This window comes from Mirounga leonina, unplaced genomic scaffold (genome assembly GCF_011800145.1).
Source record: "Mirounga leonina isolate KUSES-001 unplaced genomic scaffold, KU_Mleo_1.0 Mir_100832, whole genome shotgun sequence".
NCBI lineage: Eukaryota > Metazoa > Chordata > Mammalia > Carnivora > Phocidae > Mirounga > Mirounga leonina.
This window is the reverse complement of record NW_023270020.1, coordinates 263,779-283,629: the sequence shown is the minus strand read 5'-3', so window position 1 is coordinate 283,629 and position 19,851 is coordinate 263,779. Positions and strand designations below refer to the sequence as shown.

At 37.3% G+C, this 19,851-nt stretch overlaps 1 protein-coding gene across 1 annotated transcript in view; it reads right to left on the bottom strand.

Annotated features, from left to right (window-relative positions):
* Positions 1-4,419: 4,419 nt before the first annotated feature.
* Positions 4,420-19,851, bottom strand: part of LOC118003572 (eukaryotic translation initiation factor 2 subunit 3, Y-linked) — a 34,425-nt gene continuing 18,993 nt past the window's right edge. The window contains exons 10-12 of the mRNA XM_034994923.1: positions 14,906-15,075; positions 13,614-13,786; positions 4,420-5,065 (exon numbers count right to left, since the gene is read on the bottom strand). Coding sequence (XP_034850814.1) covers positions 5,002-5,065; positions 13,614-13,786; positions 14,906-15,075 — 407 coding nt within the window. The 3' untranslated portion in view covers positions 4,420-5,001. The remainder of the gene's footprint in view (positions 5,066-13,613; positions 13,787-14,905; positions 15,076-19,851) is intronic.

Here is a 19,851-nt window from a genome sequence, read left to right as displayed (position 1 = left end):
TGACAGAGAGAGAGACACACACACAGCAAGAGAAGGAACACAAGCAAGGGGAGCAGGAGAGGGAGAAGCTGGCTTCCCGCCGAGCAGGGAGCCCGACGTGGGGCTCGATCCCAGGACACTGGGATCATGACCTGAGCCAAAGGCAGACACTTAACAACTGAGCCACCCAGGCGCCCCCCAAAAATAAACTCTTTAAAAAAACAGGGGGGCACCTGGGTGGCTCAGTTGGTTAAGCATCTGCCTTCAGTTTAGGTCATGATCCTGGAGTCCTGGGATTAAGCCCTGATCTGGCTCCCTGCTCAGCAGGGAGTCTACTCCCTCTGCCTCTGCCACTCCCCTTGCTTGTGCTCTCTATCTCTGTCTCTCTCTATGACAAACAAAATCTTAAAAAAAAATTTCCACTCATGAGTGTGGCATGAGAAAGAAAGGTCGATGAGACACTCTTCACTTTTGCTATTTCCACTCCTAAGAGATAAAACCTATAGCATTTATGTTTGTAACATTTAAATAGCACAACAGAGAGGTCCCTTAGTGAAATTTTATCATCTTGCACACTTAGAATCCAAATAATTATCACCATTGCTACTACTACCAGTAGTAATATCCTTCGTTAGTTTTTCCCATTTATTTCTTAAAATTTCTTTTATTTCTTAGTTAACTTTTCCTTTCCTTTGGGCCTTTCTGCTCATTTCTGTCACCTATATGAGACCAAAAGTTGGTCTGTACACATCAGAAACAGACCACACCCAAAGAACTATTTCTATCATTCACATTTTTTTCAATGAGGAAGTATTAAGGAAGAAATGACAGTAAAAGTTAGTTTTAAACCATCTGTTTATCCTTTGAAACCACCATTTCTCTAATCCATTCCAGTTTTTTAAAGATTTAGACACTTCCATGGCTATAAAAGATCATAGGATGAGCAGTGGACCTTTTACTCCTCATAGTTTTTCACACACATGTATTTTACACAGGGGCACCTGGGTAGCTCAGTTGGTTGAGCATCTGACTCTTGATCAAGTTCAGGTCTTAATTTCAGGATCGTGAGTTCAAGCCTCACACTGGGCCGTGGAGCCTACTTAGAAAAAAAACAATTATATACAAAGAAACATTTTATACAAAATTAAATTCAGAACTGACCCTTGAACAATGCAGGGTTCAGGGGTGCTGATACCTGTGCAGCCAAAATCCGTGTGTAATTCCTGACTCTTCCAAAACTTAACAGTCTACTGCTGACTGGAAGCCTTACTGATAACAGTCAATTAGGACATACCTTGTATGTGTTATATATTTTATTCTTAGAATAAAGTCAGCTAGAGAAAAATATTAATTGTAAGGAAAATACTTTATAGTACTTACTGTAAAAAATCCATGTGCAAGTAGGCCCATGCAATTCAAACCTTGATGTTCAATGGTCAACGACACTGAATTTCAGGAAAGATTATAGGAAAAGCTCAGTATATTCTCCCAATGACATTATTATAGGACAATTCCTATGTCAAAATGGAGTTTATGGTCTATAGCCTGTCTCTTAACATTTGTTGGTAATGGACCAATGACACATTATAGGGTATACATCCTAGTTTGACTGAAGAAACCAGTTAAAAGTGCTTTTTGTTCATTGTATCCTATAGGAATACCAATGTAAACATTTCTTTTTTTAGAAAATTTTACTTGGGTGCCTGGGTGGCTTAGTTGGTTAAACATTTGTCTTCAGCTGAGGTCATGATCCCAGGGTTCTGGGACTGAGTCCTGCACTGGGCTCCCTGCTCAGTGGGGAGTCTGCTTCTCCTTCTACCTTTGCTCCCTGCTCCTGATCTCTCTCAAGTAAATAAATAAAATCTTAAAAATGTTTTTTTACTTATTTGGGAGATAGACATGCACAGGCAGTGGAGAGGGGCAGAGAGAGAGAGGGAAGAAAGGCTCTCTGATAAGTAGAGAGCCTGACATGGGACTCAATCCCAGAACCCTGAGATGATGACCTGAAGGCAGACAATTAACCGACTGCGCCACCCAGGCGCCCCTAAATATTTCATCTTCCAACAGAAATAAAAAAAAAAAATTAACTCCCAAATCCTTCAAAATGGGCTAAAATTACAGCTGAAACCAAAGGCCAAAAATTAAAAAAAGATATACGAGGTAGATACTAACAAAATCTACGCTGGTATAGATACATTAACAGCAGGTAAGTTTTACTAGCCAAAAAACAGTATCAGAGACATTTATTTCATTAGGGTAAAAGACAATTTCCCCGGGGCACCTGGGTGGCTCAGTCATTAAGCATCTGCCTTTGGCTCAGGTCATGATCCCAGCGTCCTGGGATCAAGCCCCGCATCGGGCTCCTTGCTCTGCCGGAAGCCTGCTTCTCCCTCTCCCACTCCCCGTTTGTGTTCCCTCTCTCTCTGTGTCTCTGTCAAATAAATAAATAAAATTAAAAAAAAAAAAAAAAGACAATTTGTCCAACTTACCTGTATGTGATCTAAACATATGTAAAGCAAAGACTCACACAACCACAAGGGAAATTCATGAGTTCTCTATCATAAAGGAAGATCTTAACACTAGTAGAACAAACACTAAAAATAGTAAGAGAACAAGTAACAAAATAAGGAAGAATAAAAAGCTTTTGAATGGCACACTTATGAAGCTTTATCTCTTTGGAAAGTATAAAGCACTGCACCTAACAAACGCAAAATAAACTATTCAAGAGAGGTAGTCACACTACCTCTCTTGAATAGTAGTGTAACTTTATGGTTAAGGGTATAAACTTGTTAGCCAAATTACCATATTTCCAATTCTATTATTTAGAGACGTGAGCAAACTCCTCTGACCTCAGTTTCTTCAGTTTAAAACGGGGATAAAAAGACATGGATCTAGCTAAGTGCAATTTTGTAACAAACTGCTATATATAAGTAACTTGGTATGAAATACAGTTTGTACTTAATAATTTTTTTTTTTAAAGTAGGCTCCATGCCCCACATGGAGCTTGAACTCATGATCCATAGGTCGAGAGTCGCATGCTCTACCCAACTGTGCCAGTGAGGCACCCCAGACAGAACTTAATAAATTGTTAATAGTAATTTTTTCAAGCACAGGTTAGATTAAAAAAATTTTTTTTACAGACTGCTTTTAAGTAAGTTAAGCATAAGCCTACTCCCACTGCTTCTATTCTTAAGTTGAGAAACCCTTATCTTTTTCTTTTTATTGAAAGATTTAATTTACTTTGAGAGAGAGAGAGACAAAGTATGTATGCACAGGTGCTCATAAGTAGGGGAAGAGGAAGAGGGAGAGGAAGAAAATCTCCAGCAGACTCCCTGCTCAGCACAGAGCCTGACGTGGGGCTTGGTCCCATAACACTGAGATCAAGACCTGAACCAAAACCAAGTCAGACACTTAATGAACTGTGCCACCAAGGCACCCCATAAATGTATTTAAGAACAAAAACATTGTTTTATTCCACCCAGAAAATGCATTTGAACAATTTTGCATATGATTCCAGTAGCTTCACAAAGCCACTGGAGTTCTTCAAATCTCATATTAAGAATCTTTACAGGGGCACATGGTTGGTTTCGGGGTTATGGGATCAAGCCCCCAGTTGGCCTCTGCATTCAGTGGGGAGTCTGCTTCTCTCTCTCTTTCCCTAAATTAATCTTTAAAATAAATACATAAATAAATTTATAAATAAATCCCCAACAGCCTAATGATAATGTTGTTTCAATGTTTTTTTTGTTTTTTATAGTAGAACCAACAGTGCAAAAGATTTGAGTTTCTATAGTATCGCAAGTTACCAGTTTTTAAACACTTATACACTGGCTAGTTAATGAGTGGATTCATAATTATTCAATGTATGGGAGCTAAAAAACAGATAAAATATAATTTACTTCCCTTGGCAAACTGCTTATAACATCAGCATATTCTGTTAAGCTCTGATTTTTTTCAATATGGATTAAAATTATATTTTGGCAATTTTGGCAACTATCCATAACTTTAAATATTTTACTTTATTTTTTTTAAAGATTTTATTTATTTATTTAATTGACAGAGAGAGAGGCAGCGTGAGAGGGGACACAAGCAAGGGGTGTGGGAGAGGGAGAAGCAGGCTTCCCGCTGAGCAGGGAGCCTGATGTGGGACTCGATCCCAGGACTCTGGCATCGTGACCTGAGCTGAAGGCAGTCACTTAACCAACTGAGCCACCTAGGTGCCCCAACATTAAGTATTTTAAGAAAAAAGGTAAAAATACTATTTGATAGTAGAAAAAAATTACTAGCATTAGCTTATGTATTAATTATATCAAATGAACAGTTTAGAAAACTTTGTTCTTTATCTAGAAATACTTGGTTTTGAGTTTCAGGAAAAAACAAAGAGAAATCGTTATAAAAATAATAGGGGTAAGGACAATTGGCTTTAATTTTGTGTTCCAATCTAGTAACAGAATAAGAGGAAGAAAAGGTTTGTCTATCTAAATGGCCACTCACACTCTAAAAGACAACTTGGGCCTAGCAATTTCATTCTAAATTTTAAAGACAAGGCTGCATAAAATATGGGGTAGAAAGCAAGCTGATTTTCAAGAAGACTTTATGTCTTCAGGTTTTTACTGGTGTGAAATCCTTTCAGGCCTACAGAATACTCAAAGACGTATCATAAAAAGTAAGAAGAAAAACTTTATTTTAAATAAGTTGAATAGTACCCATGCCTTAGAAAAGGCTGGTTGTAACAGCTGTTTCCTTTCAAACATGAAGTGATGTATAAATTTGATAATGTTTACCAATAATCAGCTTCTGCTAAAATGTTGGATTAAATCCATCAATATGCCAATTCTGGCAACTATTGTAGACCCTATTATTTAGAAATTAAATCTTCATCACAAGAAGATGAGAATAACGTTACAACTTCTACTAAAGTAATGAACTATGAAATATATTCTCCAGTATTGCTTTGAAATTACATCCCCAGGTTAAGAGAAATTAAAACTTCATCCAAATGTACTATTTAAATTATATTCTTCAGTCATCTTCAACTGTTGGTTTGATGGTTACTCCTCTTCTTATTTGACCCCAACCAATTAAACTGCAAAAAGAAGAGAAATCATGAATTTTTAATCTATTTCATCAGCATCATCACAAAATCTTGACATAACGGATTTTCACTATCTTCTAAATTAAAACCTGTTTCCATAACATGTTCCTCTAAAAGAAAAGTCTGTATTATCTCCTTAGATTTCTAGAGACTTATACAGGGTTTGGCTAGCATGAATGACCAAAGAAAAGGGAAGAAACTGTTACCATAAACATGCACACCCTTCTCTAAAAAAATATATGTGCTCATTAAGAATCAGTAAATAAAAGCACTTCATTTCCCTGTAAGGAACCATGCCACTAGATAAAACATACCAACCCAATTAAAAAAAAAAATTGTCAGTCCCTTTCTCTTTGCAAAATACCACTTTCACAACACCTCATCACATTATAGTGGCCGTAAGGGAAATAAATGAATGGAAATAAAATAACTAAAGCAACTGGAACATGTAGTCTGTAAACAGATTACTGTTTAATTTTTTTTTTTTAAGATTTTATTTATTTTTAGAGAGAGAGGTTACAAGCAGGGGGGGCAGCTGGCAGAGGAAGAAGCAGACTCCTTGCTGGGCAGGGAAGCCCGATGTGGGACTCGATCCCAGGACCCTAGGATCATGACCTGAGCCAAAGGCAGATGCTTAACTGACTAAGCCACCCAGGCACTCCCAGATAACTTTTTAAAAAAAGATTTATTTATTTATTTTAGAGAGAAAGAGACAGAAAGAGCAAAATGGAGACGGGCAGAGGGAGAAGGAGAGTCTTAAGTAGAGTCCGCTGAATGTGAAGTCTAAATGGGGCTCAATTTCACAGCCCTTAGATCATGACCTGAGCTGAAATCAAGAGTCAGACACTTAACACACTGCACTCAGGCGCCAGATTACTTTTTTAAAAAAGTAATCTCTATGATCAACCTTATGACCCTGAGATCAAGAGTCCCATGTTCTGCCAACTGAACCAGTCAGGACCCCAACATATTATTCTTAATAGCAGATGAACAAAGTCTGCTCTGCTCAATGACCAAACTGGATTGGTATCTCAACTTTAGCTTCTAGAAGAAAACCCATCTAAATATAAATAAAAACTACAACTGTAAATAATATTTGGGAAGGAGGAAACATCAATATGGAGGAGTTGAGTGGTCCCTGTTTATCCACAGAAACCATGAGTAAATAACATACTGTTATGGATCTGCAGCAACCAAGCAAATGTGCAACCAAGAAACAGCTATATTCAAAATGAACCAAATTTGGTGCCAATTTTCTTACCCAGTGTGGCACACCCAAGAAGCAGCCAACAAAGCTAGTTTCTCCCAGGACTGAAGGGGAAGAGCAGAATCTGTTTTCAAAGTTCTGGCCTGTCTGTGGGTGCTCAACGAATTACTTTTCTGTCCTGTGTCAGAGTGCTAAGAGAACTGTGGCACAGCTGCATATCAGGTTGGAGACTCCTGAAAGCCATGGTTTGGGAGCAGAATGAGTGAAGACTTCACAGGGACTACAAAATGCCTGGAGGGAAAAGACTATGAGCAGAGGAATATAGTGAAATAGGCTCAGAAAGAAAAAGGATGACATTCAGAAAACTTAAAACATTTAAAGTGGCTGTGCATATTGGAGAATTAGGTGAAAGAACACATATAGCTCTAGAAAAAATGCCTTCTCAGAAAAGGCCTCAGAACACCATAAACCTTGATAATGGATTGATTACGGAAGGGCTTTTCCTATAAGAACCTAGTCTGCAAAGACTGAGAAAGGTGGGTTTTTCCCCAAAGCCCCAGTTTAAAAATAAATTTTAAAAAGTTTAACAAAGATCACGAAACAAAGATACGGAGAAATAAGGAAAAGGATTCTGCTGCAGTCTGTTTTACTCATCCGGTGAGTTTTTTGATTATCCTTATATTTTTCAGCTCCAAAATTTGTTTAGTTTTAATTTTTTAAATTTTTTATATTATTTACCTGAGAGAGAGAAAGCACAAGCAGGGGGATGGGAGAGGGAGAAGCAGACTCCTCGCTGAGCAGGGAGCCTGATGTGGGGCTCAATGTGGGACTTGATCCCAGGACCCAGAGATCATGACCTGAGCCGAAGGCACATGCTGAACTGACTGAGCCACCCAGGCGCCCTGTTTACTTTTTTAAAATAAACTCTGTCTCTGTAATTCCCATTTTTAAATATATAATTTTCCTTATTTCCTTTAGATTGTGTTGTCCTTTGGCTCTTTGAACTGATTTAAGACAGTTGTTTTAAAATCTTTCTGAAGTAAGTCTAAGGCCTCAGACATCTGTGCTTGTTTAGGGATGGTTTCTAGAAATTTATTTTGTTCTTTTGAATAGGTCATTTTTATGTTTCCCCACATCTTTAAAAATGTACCTGAAGAAATGATGACTGAAATTTTCCCAAAACTGAGCAAAGAAATGAAGAGATCAATTCAAGAAGCTCATAAAACTCCAACTAGGATAAACCCAAAGAGAACCATCCAAAGACACACTGTGATCAACCATCAAAAGTCAAAGAAAGAAAAACTAAAAGAAGCAGTTTCAAAAATGAAGGAAATGAGGGCGCCTGGGTGGCTCAGTTGGTTGAGCGACTGCCTTCGGCTCAGGTCATGATCCTGGAGTCCCGGGATCGAGTCCCGCATCGGGCTCCCTGCTCAGCGGGGGGTCTGCTTCTCCCTCTGACCCTCTTCCCGCTCGTGCTCTCTGTCTCTCATTCTCTCTCTCTCAAATAAATAAAATCTTTGAATAAAAAAAAAAATGAAGGAAATGGCGGCGCCTGGGTGGCTCAGTCAGTTAAGCATCTGCTTCAGCTCAGGTCATGATCTCAGGATCCTGGGATCAAGACCTGCATCAGGCTCCCTGATCTGCAGGGAGTCTGCTTCTCTCTTCCTTCTGCTGCTCCCCCTGTTGTGTTCTGTCTCTCTCTCAAATAAATAAATGAAATGTTAAAAAAATTGAAGAAAATAAACATTTTGAAGAGAAAGAAAAACTGAGTGAATTCATTACCACTAGAATATTTATTAATTATTTAATTATTATTTAATTTTGGTACACAAAATCTAAATGAAAAAACATGAAAAAAGTAGTAATAAATGTACATTAATAGGTATACAACATGTAAAAATGTACAACTTTAAGATGTTTTATGTAATACCATAACAACAAAAGCAACAAGAACTTTTTAAAAACCTCAAAAACACACTACAGAATATAAACAAAAGGAAACAAAAGGCAATCAAAATGTGTCACTATAAAATATCAACTAAACTTAACAAAGGGAAATAGCCAGGAAGTAATGAGGAGCAAAAAAAAAGCTACATATGGAAAAAAAAACAGTAATTCCCTCATCAGTGGGAGATCTATTCCAAACTCCCATCCCTCAAACTGGATTGTATAGATTGCTATACATACATACATATCAATGGTAGTTTAACTGATAAATTAGGCACACTAGGAGATTAAGAATAACTACTATTAAAACAGTTATAACAATATACTATAATAAAAGTTATACAGATGTCATCTCTCTCAAAATATCTTACTATAGTCACCTTTCTTTGATGGTATGAGATAAAATGCATAAATAAGATGTGGTGAGGTGAATGGCATAGGCACTATGATGTAGCATTACATTTTATTGACCTTCTGATAATTTTAAGAAGCAGGAGGATCTGCTTCTGAACTGCAATTGACAGTGGGTAAGTGAAAATGTGGAAAGTGAAACAGTGGATAAGGGAGGATTACTGTAATAAAATGGCAGTAGTATGACTTTCTTTGAAACTACTTTAAAAGCATACAGATTAAATTCCTCAATAAAAAAGCACCGATAGGGGATGTTTGGGTGGCTCAGTCAGTTGAGTGGCCAACTTTAGTTTTTGGCTCAGGTAATGATCTCAGGGTTGTGAGATCGAGCACCAGGTCAAGCCTGGCTCAGCATGGAGACTGCCTGAGATTCTTTCCCTCTCCCACTGCGTCTCCCCTGTTCTCTTTCTCTCTCTCTAAAATAAATAAATAAATCTTAAAAAAAAAAAAAGGCACGGATTGGCCAAACAGTTAAAAAAACAGGATCAAACCACATATCTACAGGATATGCACTTTAAATCTAAGGACATGCGTAAGTTAAAACCGATAAAATGGCATTTCATACAAACAAACCAAAATAAAGCAGCGATGATCATTCCACTATCAGATAAAATACACTTTAATGCAAAAACTGTTTTAAGAGACAAAGAAATATATATGATAAAACCATTTACCAGGAAGATGTAACAATTAAAACATATATGCACCAAACACTGGAGCTTTTACATATATGAAGGAAATGTTGACAGAATTGAAAGAAGATAATATGCATACAGTAAGAGGAGACTTCAATAATCCACTTTCTACATGGATGAAACAAGGAGGAAAAAAACAATAAGGAAGCAGAGGACTTGAACACTATAACCCACTGGACCTCACAGGTATATATACAGAACAAACAACAACACAAGTATATCCCTTTGCCAACTCCTAGGGGACACTTTCCAGTAGACCATATGTTAAGTCATGAGTCTCACTACATTTACAGATTGAAATAATCAATTTCCAATTCCATTTCTGGCTGCAGTGGAATTAAACTAGTAATTAACAGTTTAAGGAAAATTGGAAAATCTACAAATATGTGGAAATTAAACAATAAATGTTTTAACTACCAATGGGGCAAGGAAGACAGCCCAAGAGAAATCAGAAAATATCTTGATGTAAAAAAAAAAAAAAGAAGAAGAAGAAAACAAAGTATCTTAACAGAAATGAAAATGGAAACACAATGTACCAAAAATTTTGGAAAGCTTCTATGATACATGGTATGTATGTGGTTCCTCATAAATTAAAAACAGAATTAGGCTCTGATCCGGCAATCCACTTCAGGGCATATACTCCAAAAAAGAATTGAGTGTAGGGACACAAATAGACATATAGGTATTTATATACTATGTTCATAAGTTCATCAAGCAGAATAGCTAAAAAGTAAAAGCCTGGCTCAGTCAATAGAGCATGCCAGTCTTGATGAGTTCAAGCCCCATAAGGTTATGGGTTCAAGACCCACATAGGTGTTGCGATTATTTAAAAATAAAAATGTTTAAAAAAATAAAACAAAAAGTGAAGTAATACAAGTGTTCATCCATGGATAAGCTGTAATTCAGGAAATGTTCCATTTTCCTAAGTGATGTGTTCCATGGTGAAGATCTCTGAAAATTTTATATTATTTATACTTATTTAGTGTGGAAATAATGTTTATAATAGAGGAGATATTAAAATTAAATGAGCTTAGGGGCACCTGGGTGGCTCAATTGGTTAAGCGTCTGCCTTCGGCTCAGGTTATAGTCCCAGGGTCCTGGGATCGAGTCCCACATCGGGCTCCCTGCTTGGCGGGAAGCCTGCTTCTCCCTCTCCCACTCCCCCTGCTCGTGTTTCCTCTCTTGCGTGTCTCTCTGTGAAATAAAGAAAATCTTTAAAAAAAATAAATGAGCTTAAATCACCACAAAACAGGATCTGTTACTTAAAAGGTAGTAAGACATCACTTTTCTTTGAGTGAGAGAGTGCACACATGAGTGGGGGGGTAGAGACAGAAGAAGAGGGAAACAGAATAGTACACAGGCTCCATGCTCAGCGCAGAGCCTGATATGGAGCTTGATCTCATGACCCTGATATTGTGAGCTGAGCTGAAATCAGGAGTTGGACACCTAACTGACTTGAGCAACCCAGGCAACCCCAAAACTTCAAACTTCTTTAATATTCGTACTAAGGTAGATAAATTTTCTAGATGATAAATGATCAATAAGCTCATCGTAAGGCAGTAGGCATCAGGAAGAATCAACAAGATAGTTTAGAAAGGAACAGAGAGCCAAAGGAGAGTCAAATAATAAGGAGGACATTGAAAATAAGGACAAGTATAGTTGTGAGGGTTTACATGGAGTAGCAGAGAAAACATCAGAGAGACTGAAGCAAGCTTGCATAAAGGCCTTGAATATTAAGGCAATGTGAGGAACTACTAGAACTTCTTAAGAATAGTTTGATGAAATGTTTTGGAGAGATTATATTTGGCCAGGCACTAAGTCACTGAAAAGGGAAAAACAAAGCCAGGAATCTACCAATAGCTTAAGTGTAAAATAATGACAGTCTGGGCTACAATGATGCTATTCAGAATGGAAAGGATAGACTCAGAAAATAATTTGGGAAGAAGCAAAAAGCACAACCAGGTGTCAGAGATGTATGGACTTAGAAGTCTGGAAAAAATGGGCACATCAAGATCTTAGTTTCTTTTTTTTTTTTGAAGATTTTACTTATTTATTTGAGAAAGTGCAAGCTTCAGGAAGAGGGTGAGGCAGAAGCAGACTCCCCGCCGAGCAGGGAGCCCAATGTGGTAACTGATCCCAGGACCCTGAGATCATGACCTGAGCTGAAGGCAGACACTCAACCATCTGAGCCACCCAGGCGCCCCAGAAATGTGATTCTTAATGAAGGACACAACACCACTTTTACAGCATTCTGGTCTTGAACATATAACCTCAATTGTTTAAATGTCAATTCATGTTAAGATAAAGAAAGGCTATGAAGGTTCCCTATAAAAAAGACTATAGAAACAAAAGGGAAATGAAATGTTTCTGGGTTTCAGAAAGGAAATGCAATAAAGAACAATATTGACACAAATGTCAAAATCAGAATGCGGAGTGCAGATTTTAGTATCTTGTCAATGCTAAAATTCCTGAAGTAGTTTTCATACTGAAATAATAAAAGGTATAGGTTATGTACACTAATACAGAGGTTTATCTTTTTATTTTTTTTAAAGATTTTTATTTATTTGAGAGAGAGAGAGAGAACGAGTAGGGCGAGGGACTTGATGGGAGAGGTGAAAAAGCAGGCTCCCTTTTGAGCAAGGAGTCTGACCTGGGACTCGATCCCAAGACCCTGAAATCATGACCTGAGCCCCTAATCAGTGGCTTAAAAAAAAAAAAAATTAAGTTATACGTGAGTAAGAATATAGTCAAAACTGATTCTGAATTGTTTGATTTTAAACAGGTGTGTCTGAGATTAAAGGAAAGCTAGTTGCAGTATCTGGAATAAAAACTGTATGTTGGCTTACAAATCAGGGTTGGAAATACAGATTTCCAGTTATACAAATATACCATGAAAACAACTTAATTCAAGAAAAAGCGACAAAAAACAAGTTGGTGAGGATGTGAAGAAAAAGGAACCCTCCTACACTGTTGGTGGGAATGTAAGCTGGAGCATCCACTCTGGAAAACAGTATGGAGGTTCCTCAAAAAGTTAAAACTAGAGCTACCCTATGACCCAGCAATTGCACTATTAGGCATTTATCGAAAGGATATAAAAATGTTGATTTGGGGGCACCTGGGTGGCTCAGTTGGTTAAGCGACTGCCTTCGGCTCAGGTCATGATCCTGGAGTCCCGGGATCAAGTCCCGCATCGGGCTCCCTGCTCGGCAGGGAGTCTGCTTCTCCCTCTGACCCTCCCCCTCTCATGCTCTCTCTCTCTCTCTCTCTCATTCTCTCTCTAAAATAAATAAAATCTTTAAAAAAAAAAAAAATGCTGATTTGAAGGGATACATGGACCCCAATATTATAGCTGCATTATCAGCAATAGCCAAACTATGGAAGCAGCCCAAGGGTTCATCCACTGATGAATGGCTAAAGATGTGGTGTACATATATTGGAATATTATTCAGCCATAAAAGGAATGAAATCTTGCCACTTTTAACAACATGGATGGAGCTAGAGTGTACCATGCTAAGCGAAAAAAAATCAGTCACAGAAAGACAAATAGTCCACTCATATTTGGAGTTTACAAATTTATGAAACAAAATGAGTAAGCAAAAGGAAAAAGAGGGGCACCTGGGAGGCTTAGACAGTTAAGCATCTGCCTTCGGCTCAAGGTTATGATCTTGGTGTACTGGATCAAGCCTGCTTCTCCCTCTGCCCTGCTCATTCTCTCCCTCTTGCTCTCAAATAAATAAAAATGTCAGGCTCCCTGCTCAACTCTCCCTTCCCCCTGCTCATGCTCTGTCTCTCTCAAATAAATAAAATCTTAAAAAAAGAAACAGAAAAAGAGACCAAGCAAGAAAACGGATCCTCAACTACAGAGAACACACTAATGGTTACCAAAAGGGTGGTGACATGGGGGATGGGTGAAATATAGGTGATGCAGATTAAGGAGTGTACTTGTTGTGAAGGGCAGTGACTAATGTACAGCATTTTTGAATCATTATATTGTACAGCTAAAAGAAATATAACACTGTTTGTTAACTACACCACAATTAAAATGTAAAAACACTTAAGAAGGAAAAGTGTACGTGACTGTGAGTACATACACCATCAAGAATTATGCCACAAGAAAATGTGTTTTTTTTTTAAGCATATTCATTTTTTTTAGTAATCTCTACACTCATTGTGGGACTCAACACATAACCAAGAGTCACGTGCTCTTCTGACTGAGCCAGCCAGGTGCCCCTGCTGTTTTTCTTGACACCAGTGACAGCGACAAAATTGAAAAACTTACCGCCAGTGTTTCTCAACTCTTCGGCTAAGGGCAATTTTTTCTCCGACTTCTGTGCACACAGGATTAGTGAGAACTATTTTACCCAAATCAGCCTTGACTGCACTCACTCTTCCTCCAGTTGACAGGGACCCTATGTTCACCATAAGCACTTCATTCTTAGATAGCTTTTGTACCTAGGAAAATAAATTAAGGAAAAACAAAACCATTAAATTAATAGAATGTGTTCCAATACAAAGTGAAAATTCATCAGATACTGCTGGAAAAAAATTAACTATAAAGGAAAAAAATTGTGCACAAATTACACTTACGAGATTTGAAGTATATATTACTACACGTGTCAAAGCAACAGGTTTATCTAGCACTAAATGAACATACACATGATCTAACTTTAAAATAAGCTACTAGAGGGCACCTGGGTGGCTCAGTCGTTAAGTGGCTGCCTCCAGCTCAGGTCATGATCTGAGTCCTGGGATCGAGTCCCATAGGGGGCTCCCTGCTCAGCGGGAAGCCTGCTTCTCCCTCTCCCACTCCCCCTGCTTGTGTTCCCCTCTCTTGCTGTGTCTCTCTCTGTCAAATTAATAAATAAAATCTTAAAAATAAATAAATAAATAAAATAAAATAAAAGAAGCTACTAAGAATAACACAGATCAACCAAACTCTTAAAATCTGAAGAGCCTTGCGGCAGAGAGGGTTTAAACAATTTCTTGAAAGGGGCAGGAGACAAGAATGATACAATAGTTAAGTGGGTTTGGAGATCTAATTCCATTAATATGAAATAAAGTAGGTACTTAAATCTTCTGGATTCTATAAAATTGAGTAACACCTACTACATCACTCTTAGCTGTTTTATTTCTAGTACTGACACATATAATGATTGGAATTACTAGCCTCTGTATTGCTTACAGCTGTTGTCTATGCTTACAACCTAATGCTCAAATTCAGATCTGTGTTTTTAAAGTCTTCATATTTCATTAAAAGTCAGACACTACATTTTTATTAAAGAACATCCCACAAAATGACAAATACAAGTTTTATTTATTTATTATTATGTTTTAAAAAATTTATTTGTATATTTGAGACAGAGACAGCATGCACATGAGCAGGGATGGGCAAAGGGAGAGGAAGAATCTCAAGCAGATTCCACACTGAGTGTGGAACCTGACTGGGGCTCTACCTCACAATCCTAATAACCCTCAGGACCTGAGCCAAAACCAAAAATTGATCAGCGGGGAATGTGCTTCTCTCCCTCTCTAAAATAAATAAATCTTATAAAAAAAAAAAAGAGGATTTACCTTTGCTGCTTTCTTGTCTCCTTCAGTGCGTACACCTAGCAGCCGTCTAAGTAGGAAATAGGAGATTTCCAATTCTGTGAAGATTTCTGGTAAAGCTCCAACTGCACCAAGTACCTGTCCCACCATTCTGTCAGCCCGGCACAAAGTGGGGTCAATTTTTGTTCCCACTCCTGATATAAAATAAGATATGTCGCATATTTCAACTTTATATTTCTTAAAATGTTTACAAAGATAAAGTTAGTCAAACGAGTACAACATGTAGCTATACAACTTAACCAAATTATATTACATTGATACCATATCACAGTTATAAAATTAAAATCCTGTACAATTCTTTTAATTTTTTATTGTTATGTTAATCCCCATACATTACATCATTAGTTTTAGATGTAGTGTTCCATGATTCATTGTTTGTGCATAACACCCAGTGCTCCATGCAGAACGTGCCCTCCTCAATACCCATCACCAGGCTAACCCATTCTCCCACCCAAATCCTGTACAATTCTTAAATCCCTGCTTTATCTAAAAAAGAATAGGCTTGGAAACAAGGCTTGATGAAAATTTAAGAATAAAAAGATCATTTTCATTTAAATTATAAATAAAGGGAGAAGTGTTTAACAGAAAACAACCATAAAATAGTTTATCTTAATAAAAATTGAAAAATTACAAAGTTGATAATGATCGATTTGCAGAAATAAAATTGATAAATGTTAATGCTGGTTGGCAGGTATATAGGGTTGTCATTACACCATTCTTGTATTTTTGTATACTGGTATAATAAAAGCTTACATGAAAATGTTCAGAATTTCCTTATTTGTAAAAAAAAATCTACAATGATATACAGTGAACTTTTATTAACAGCATAATGTACAGCAAAGAAAAAGTGTAAGTAAAATGATGCAGTAAAGGCCTCCAAAGTTTTGTTTTCCACACACACAATGAAAATACTGACAAAACTGTCAATATTTTTAAATTTTTAAAATTTTTAAAATTCTGGAATTTAGCCAAAGGCTTGATACAATCTATGCAGCATTTACTGAAGAAAAACATCTGTATCTCAGTAAGAGCAGAAAACGGTCACATTTTAACTTGTCTTACTCTAATCACTCTTCAACATCTCTGTGATAGCACTCATAACCTGCATTTGTTGTGAAAACCATCAAGGCTATACAGAGAACAGGGCTGGCGCTCCTTTAAATTCTCATTCCCAAAGGGCTATCATTTGGTTAGTTTGGTATTTCCCTGGAAGATTTCACTTCCAAGACTGTCTCCATATCTATGTGAAAAGTCTTTTCCTCAGGAAACTGAACGGTAACAGGTGGGGCAAACAACACATTAACAAAAAGCTTTAAAACAACAACAACAACAACAACAACACATGTCCACGGGAACTTTGAAAATTTGGACATATATCTACAAATCCAGTGGATAATGTGTATGTTTAAAGCTGTGCACATGCTCAGGAAAGACTGGAAAATGCTTTAAGCTCTCATGTCTACTGGTCTTAAAATGGAAGTAAAGAATGAGACAGACTTGTTTAACTGCCTAGCTGAGAACTAAAAGCCTGCACCAACAGAGTGCTTCAGTAAAGACTGGGAGGACTACTGGTTCTAGGTATTAAGGAAATTTCTTTCTCTTCAATCACTAGCTAAGCACTGAACTAACCAAGCTACCCTTCAGTGAGCACAAATGAAAAGAAAACAGACATGGGCGCCTGGGTGGCTCAGATGGTTAAGCATCTGCCTTCGGCTCAGGTCATGATCCCAGGGTCCTGGGATCGAGTCCCGCATCGGGCTCTCTGCTCCTTGGGAGCCTGCTTCTCCCTCTGCCTCTCTCTCTCTGTCTCTCATGAATAAATAAATAAAAATCTTTAAAAAAAAAGAAAAGAAAAGAAAACAGACATTACAGAATTACCTCAGAAAAGTCAGTAAATAAACCAGTAACAACTAACATAAGAAGCAGGAACAAACCCTTAGGAGAGGAGAGGATCTAGTCTTGAGATGACACATTGTATCATTTAAAATGTTGCTCTGGAGAAAACTCATGAGACATGAAACACAAGAAGTATGGCCTTTATATAAGAGAAAACTCATGAGACATGCAACACAAGAAGTATGGCCTTTATATAAGAACAAAAGCAATTTTAAAAACAACTTCATGAGGCACCTGGGGGACTCAGTTGGTTAGGCATTTGCCTTCAGCTCAGGACATGATTTTGGGGTCCTGGGATTGAGCCTCGCATCAGGCTCCCTGCTCCATGGGGAGTCTGCTTCCCCCTCTTCCTCTGCCCCTTCCCCCATGCTCCTGCACGCTCTCTCAAATAAATAAAATCTTAAAAAAAATAAAAACAACATCATAAGGACCTAGAAATCTTAAGACTTACTAAACAAAGACTAAATTGGCATATTTTTAATATGTGTTAAGACTAAAAAGTATGTCTAAAGAACTGAAGGGGAGTATGAAAATGATGTCTCACCAAGAAGACATCATCAACAATGACATACACACTATTAGAAAACCAAATAACACTTTGGACTTGAGAAGGATAATAACTGAAAGGAATAATCACCAAAGGAGCTCAACAGCATATTGAAACAGGAAAAAGAATCAGCCAACCTGAAGATAGGTCAATTGAGATTATTCATTCTAAACAAAAATAAAAAACAAAAATGAACAATGCGCCTGGGTGGCTCAGCTGGTTGAGTGAACAACTCTTGATTTGGGCTTAGGCCGTGATCTTAGGGTCCTTGGATCGAGCCCTGAGTCAACCTCGACCGTTCAGTGAGGAGTCTGCTCAAGATTCTCTCTCCCTCCACCTGTTCCTTTTGCTCACATGTGCCCCCTCTCAATCTCTAAATAAATAAAATCCTAGAAAGAAAAAATGAAGTCTCAGAGACCTACATGACACAATCAAGTATACCAACAAATGCATAATGAAACTCCCAGAAAGCAGAGAAGAGAAAGTAACAAATAATATTTTAAAAAATAAGTAGTGGCTTAAACAACAAAGGAAACTTAAAAGGCAAACTATGGAATGGGAAAAGATATTTGCAAATAATATATTTGGTAAAAGGTTAGTAACCAAAATATATAAAGAACTTAACAAAGTCAACATCCCCCAAACCAAATAATCCAATTAAGAAATGGGCAGAAGATAGGGGAGGCGGGTGGGAGGATGGGTTAGCCTGGTGATGGGTATTGAGGAGGGCACGTTCTGCATGGAGCACTGGGTGTTATGCACAAACAATGAATCATGGAACACTTCATCTAGAACTAATGATGTAATGTATGGGGATTAACATAAGAATAAAATTAAAAAAAAAAAAAAAGAAATGGGCAGAAGACATGAACATTCTTCCAAAGAAGACATATAAATGGCCACAGACACATGAAAAGATGTTCAACACCACTCATCTCATCAGGGAAATGCAAATCAAAACTCTAACTTCATACCTGTCAAGATGGCTAAAATAAAACATAGGTGCTGGCGAGGATGCAGAGAAAGGGGAACCCTCTTATACTGTTGGTGGGAATGCAAACTGTGCAGCTGCTCTGGAAAACAGTATAGAGGTCCTCAAAAAATTAAAAATAGAAACACCATATGATCCAGTAATTCCACTACTGGGTATTTACCCAAAGAATATGAAAACACTAATTCAAACAGGTACAGTACCCTTATGTTTACTGCACCATTATTTATAATAAGCAAAGTATGAAGTGGCCTGTGTCCATCTATAAAATGGATAAAAAAAGATGTGTATATACCAAATGGAATATTAACCATAAAAAAGAATGAAATCTTGTCATTTGCAACAGCATATATAGATCTATAGGTTTCGCTAAGTGAAGTCAGTCAGGGAAGACAAAGAGCATTGGATTTCACTCATATGTGGAATTTAAGAAATAAAACAAATAAAGGAAAAGAGACCAAAAAAGAGACAGATTCTTAATTCTAGAGAATAAACTGATAGTTACCAGAGGGGAGGTAGGTGGGAGGTGGGGGAGGGGGAGATGGATTAATTAAGGTGATGGGGAAAAGAGTACACTTATCATGGTGAATACTGAGTAATAGAACTACATTGTATACCTGAAGCTAATGTAACACTGTATGTTAACTATACTGGAATTAAAAATAACTAACTTTAAAAAAATAAATAAAAGGAAAAAATGGTCAAAACATCCCTGATTTGACTTAAAAAGGCAGAAAGAACCCCTTAATCTACACATGCAAAAAGCTCAATTGAGGATAAACTTAACATGATCAAGAATCACAACCAAACTACTCCAAGGCAAACAGATCTAACTGAAAATTCACAATGCAACCTCAATAAAATTTACAGCTGATTTCTCATCAGAAACCAGTGTGAGATGAGATGACACTTCCAAAGTGCTGTAAGACATATATAGATAAAACATATAAAACCAAAAGATAAAATCTTTCTTTACCCAACATTTTATTCTTTAACCCAAAGGAAAAAGACAATAGAATCTCTCATAAAATCTTGATTTTTTCTTAGATATTTGTAATAAACTGTGTAAGAAATTACAAAATCCATATATTACTTCAGCATTCTTTCAAAATAGTATCTTTGTCAGATCCAGCATAAACACGATCTCATGATATAGGCTGAGTAACTTTCCAGGCATATTTGTATGGCTTTTGTAAAAATTTGTAATAATTTACATAAGAAGCAACCAAATAAGAAAAAGGGTGTAAAATATGAATATACTTATTTTATTTTAGAGATATATCTATATCTAAGAACATTATCTCTCTCTCTCAAAATATAAATATGTAGTGCCCCTAGTGATATATTTTTAAATGTTAAATCATAAAACGTGGGCGCCTGGGTGGCTCAGTTGGTTAAGCAACTGCCTTTGGCTCAGGTCATGATCCTGGAGTCCCGGGATCGAGTCCCGCATTGGGCTCCCTGCTTGGCAGAGAG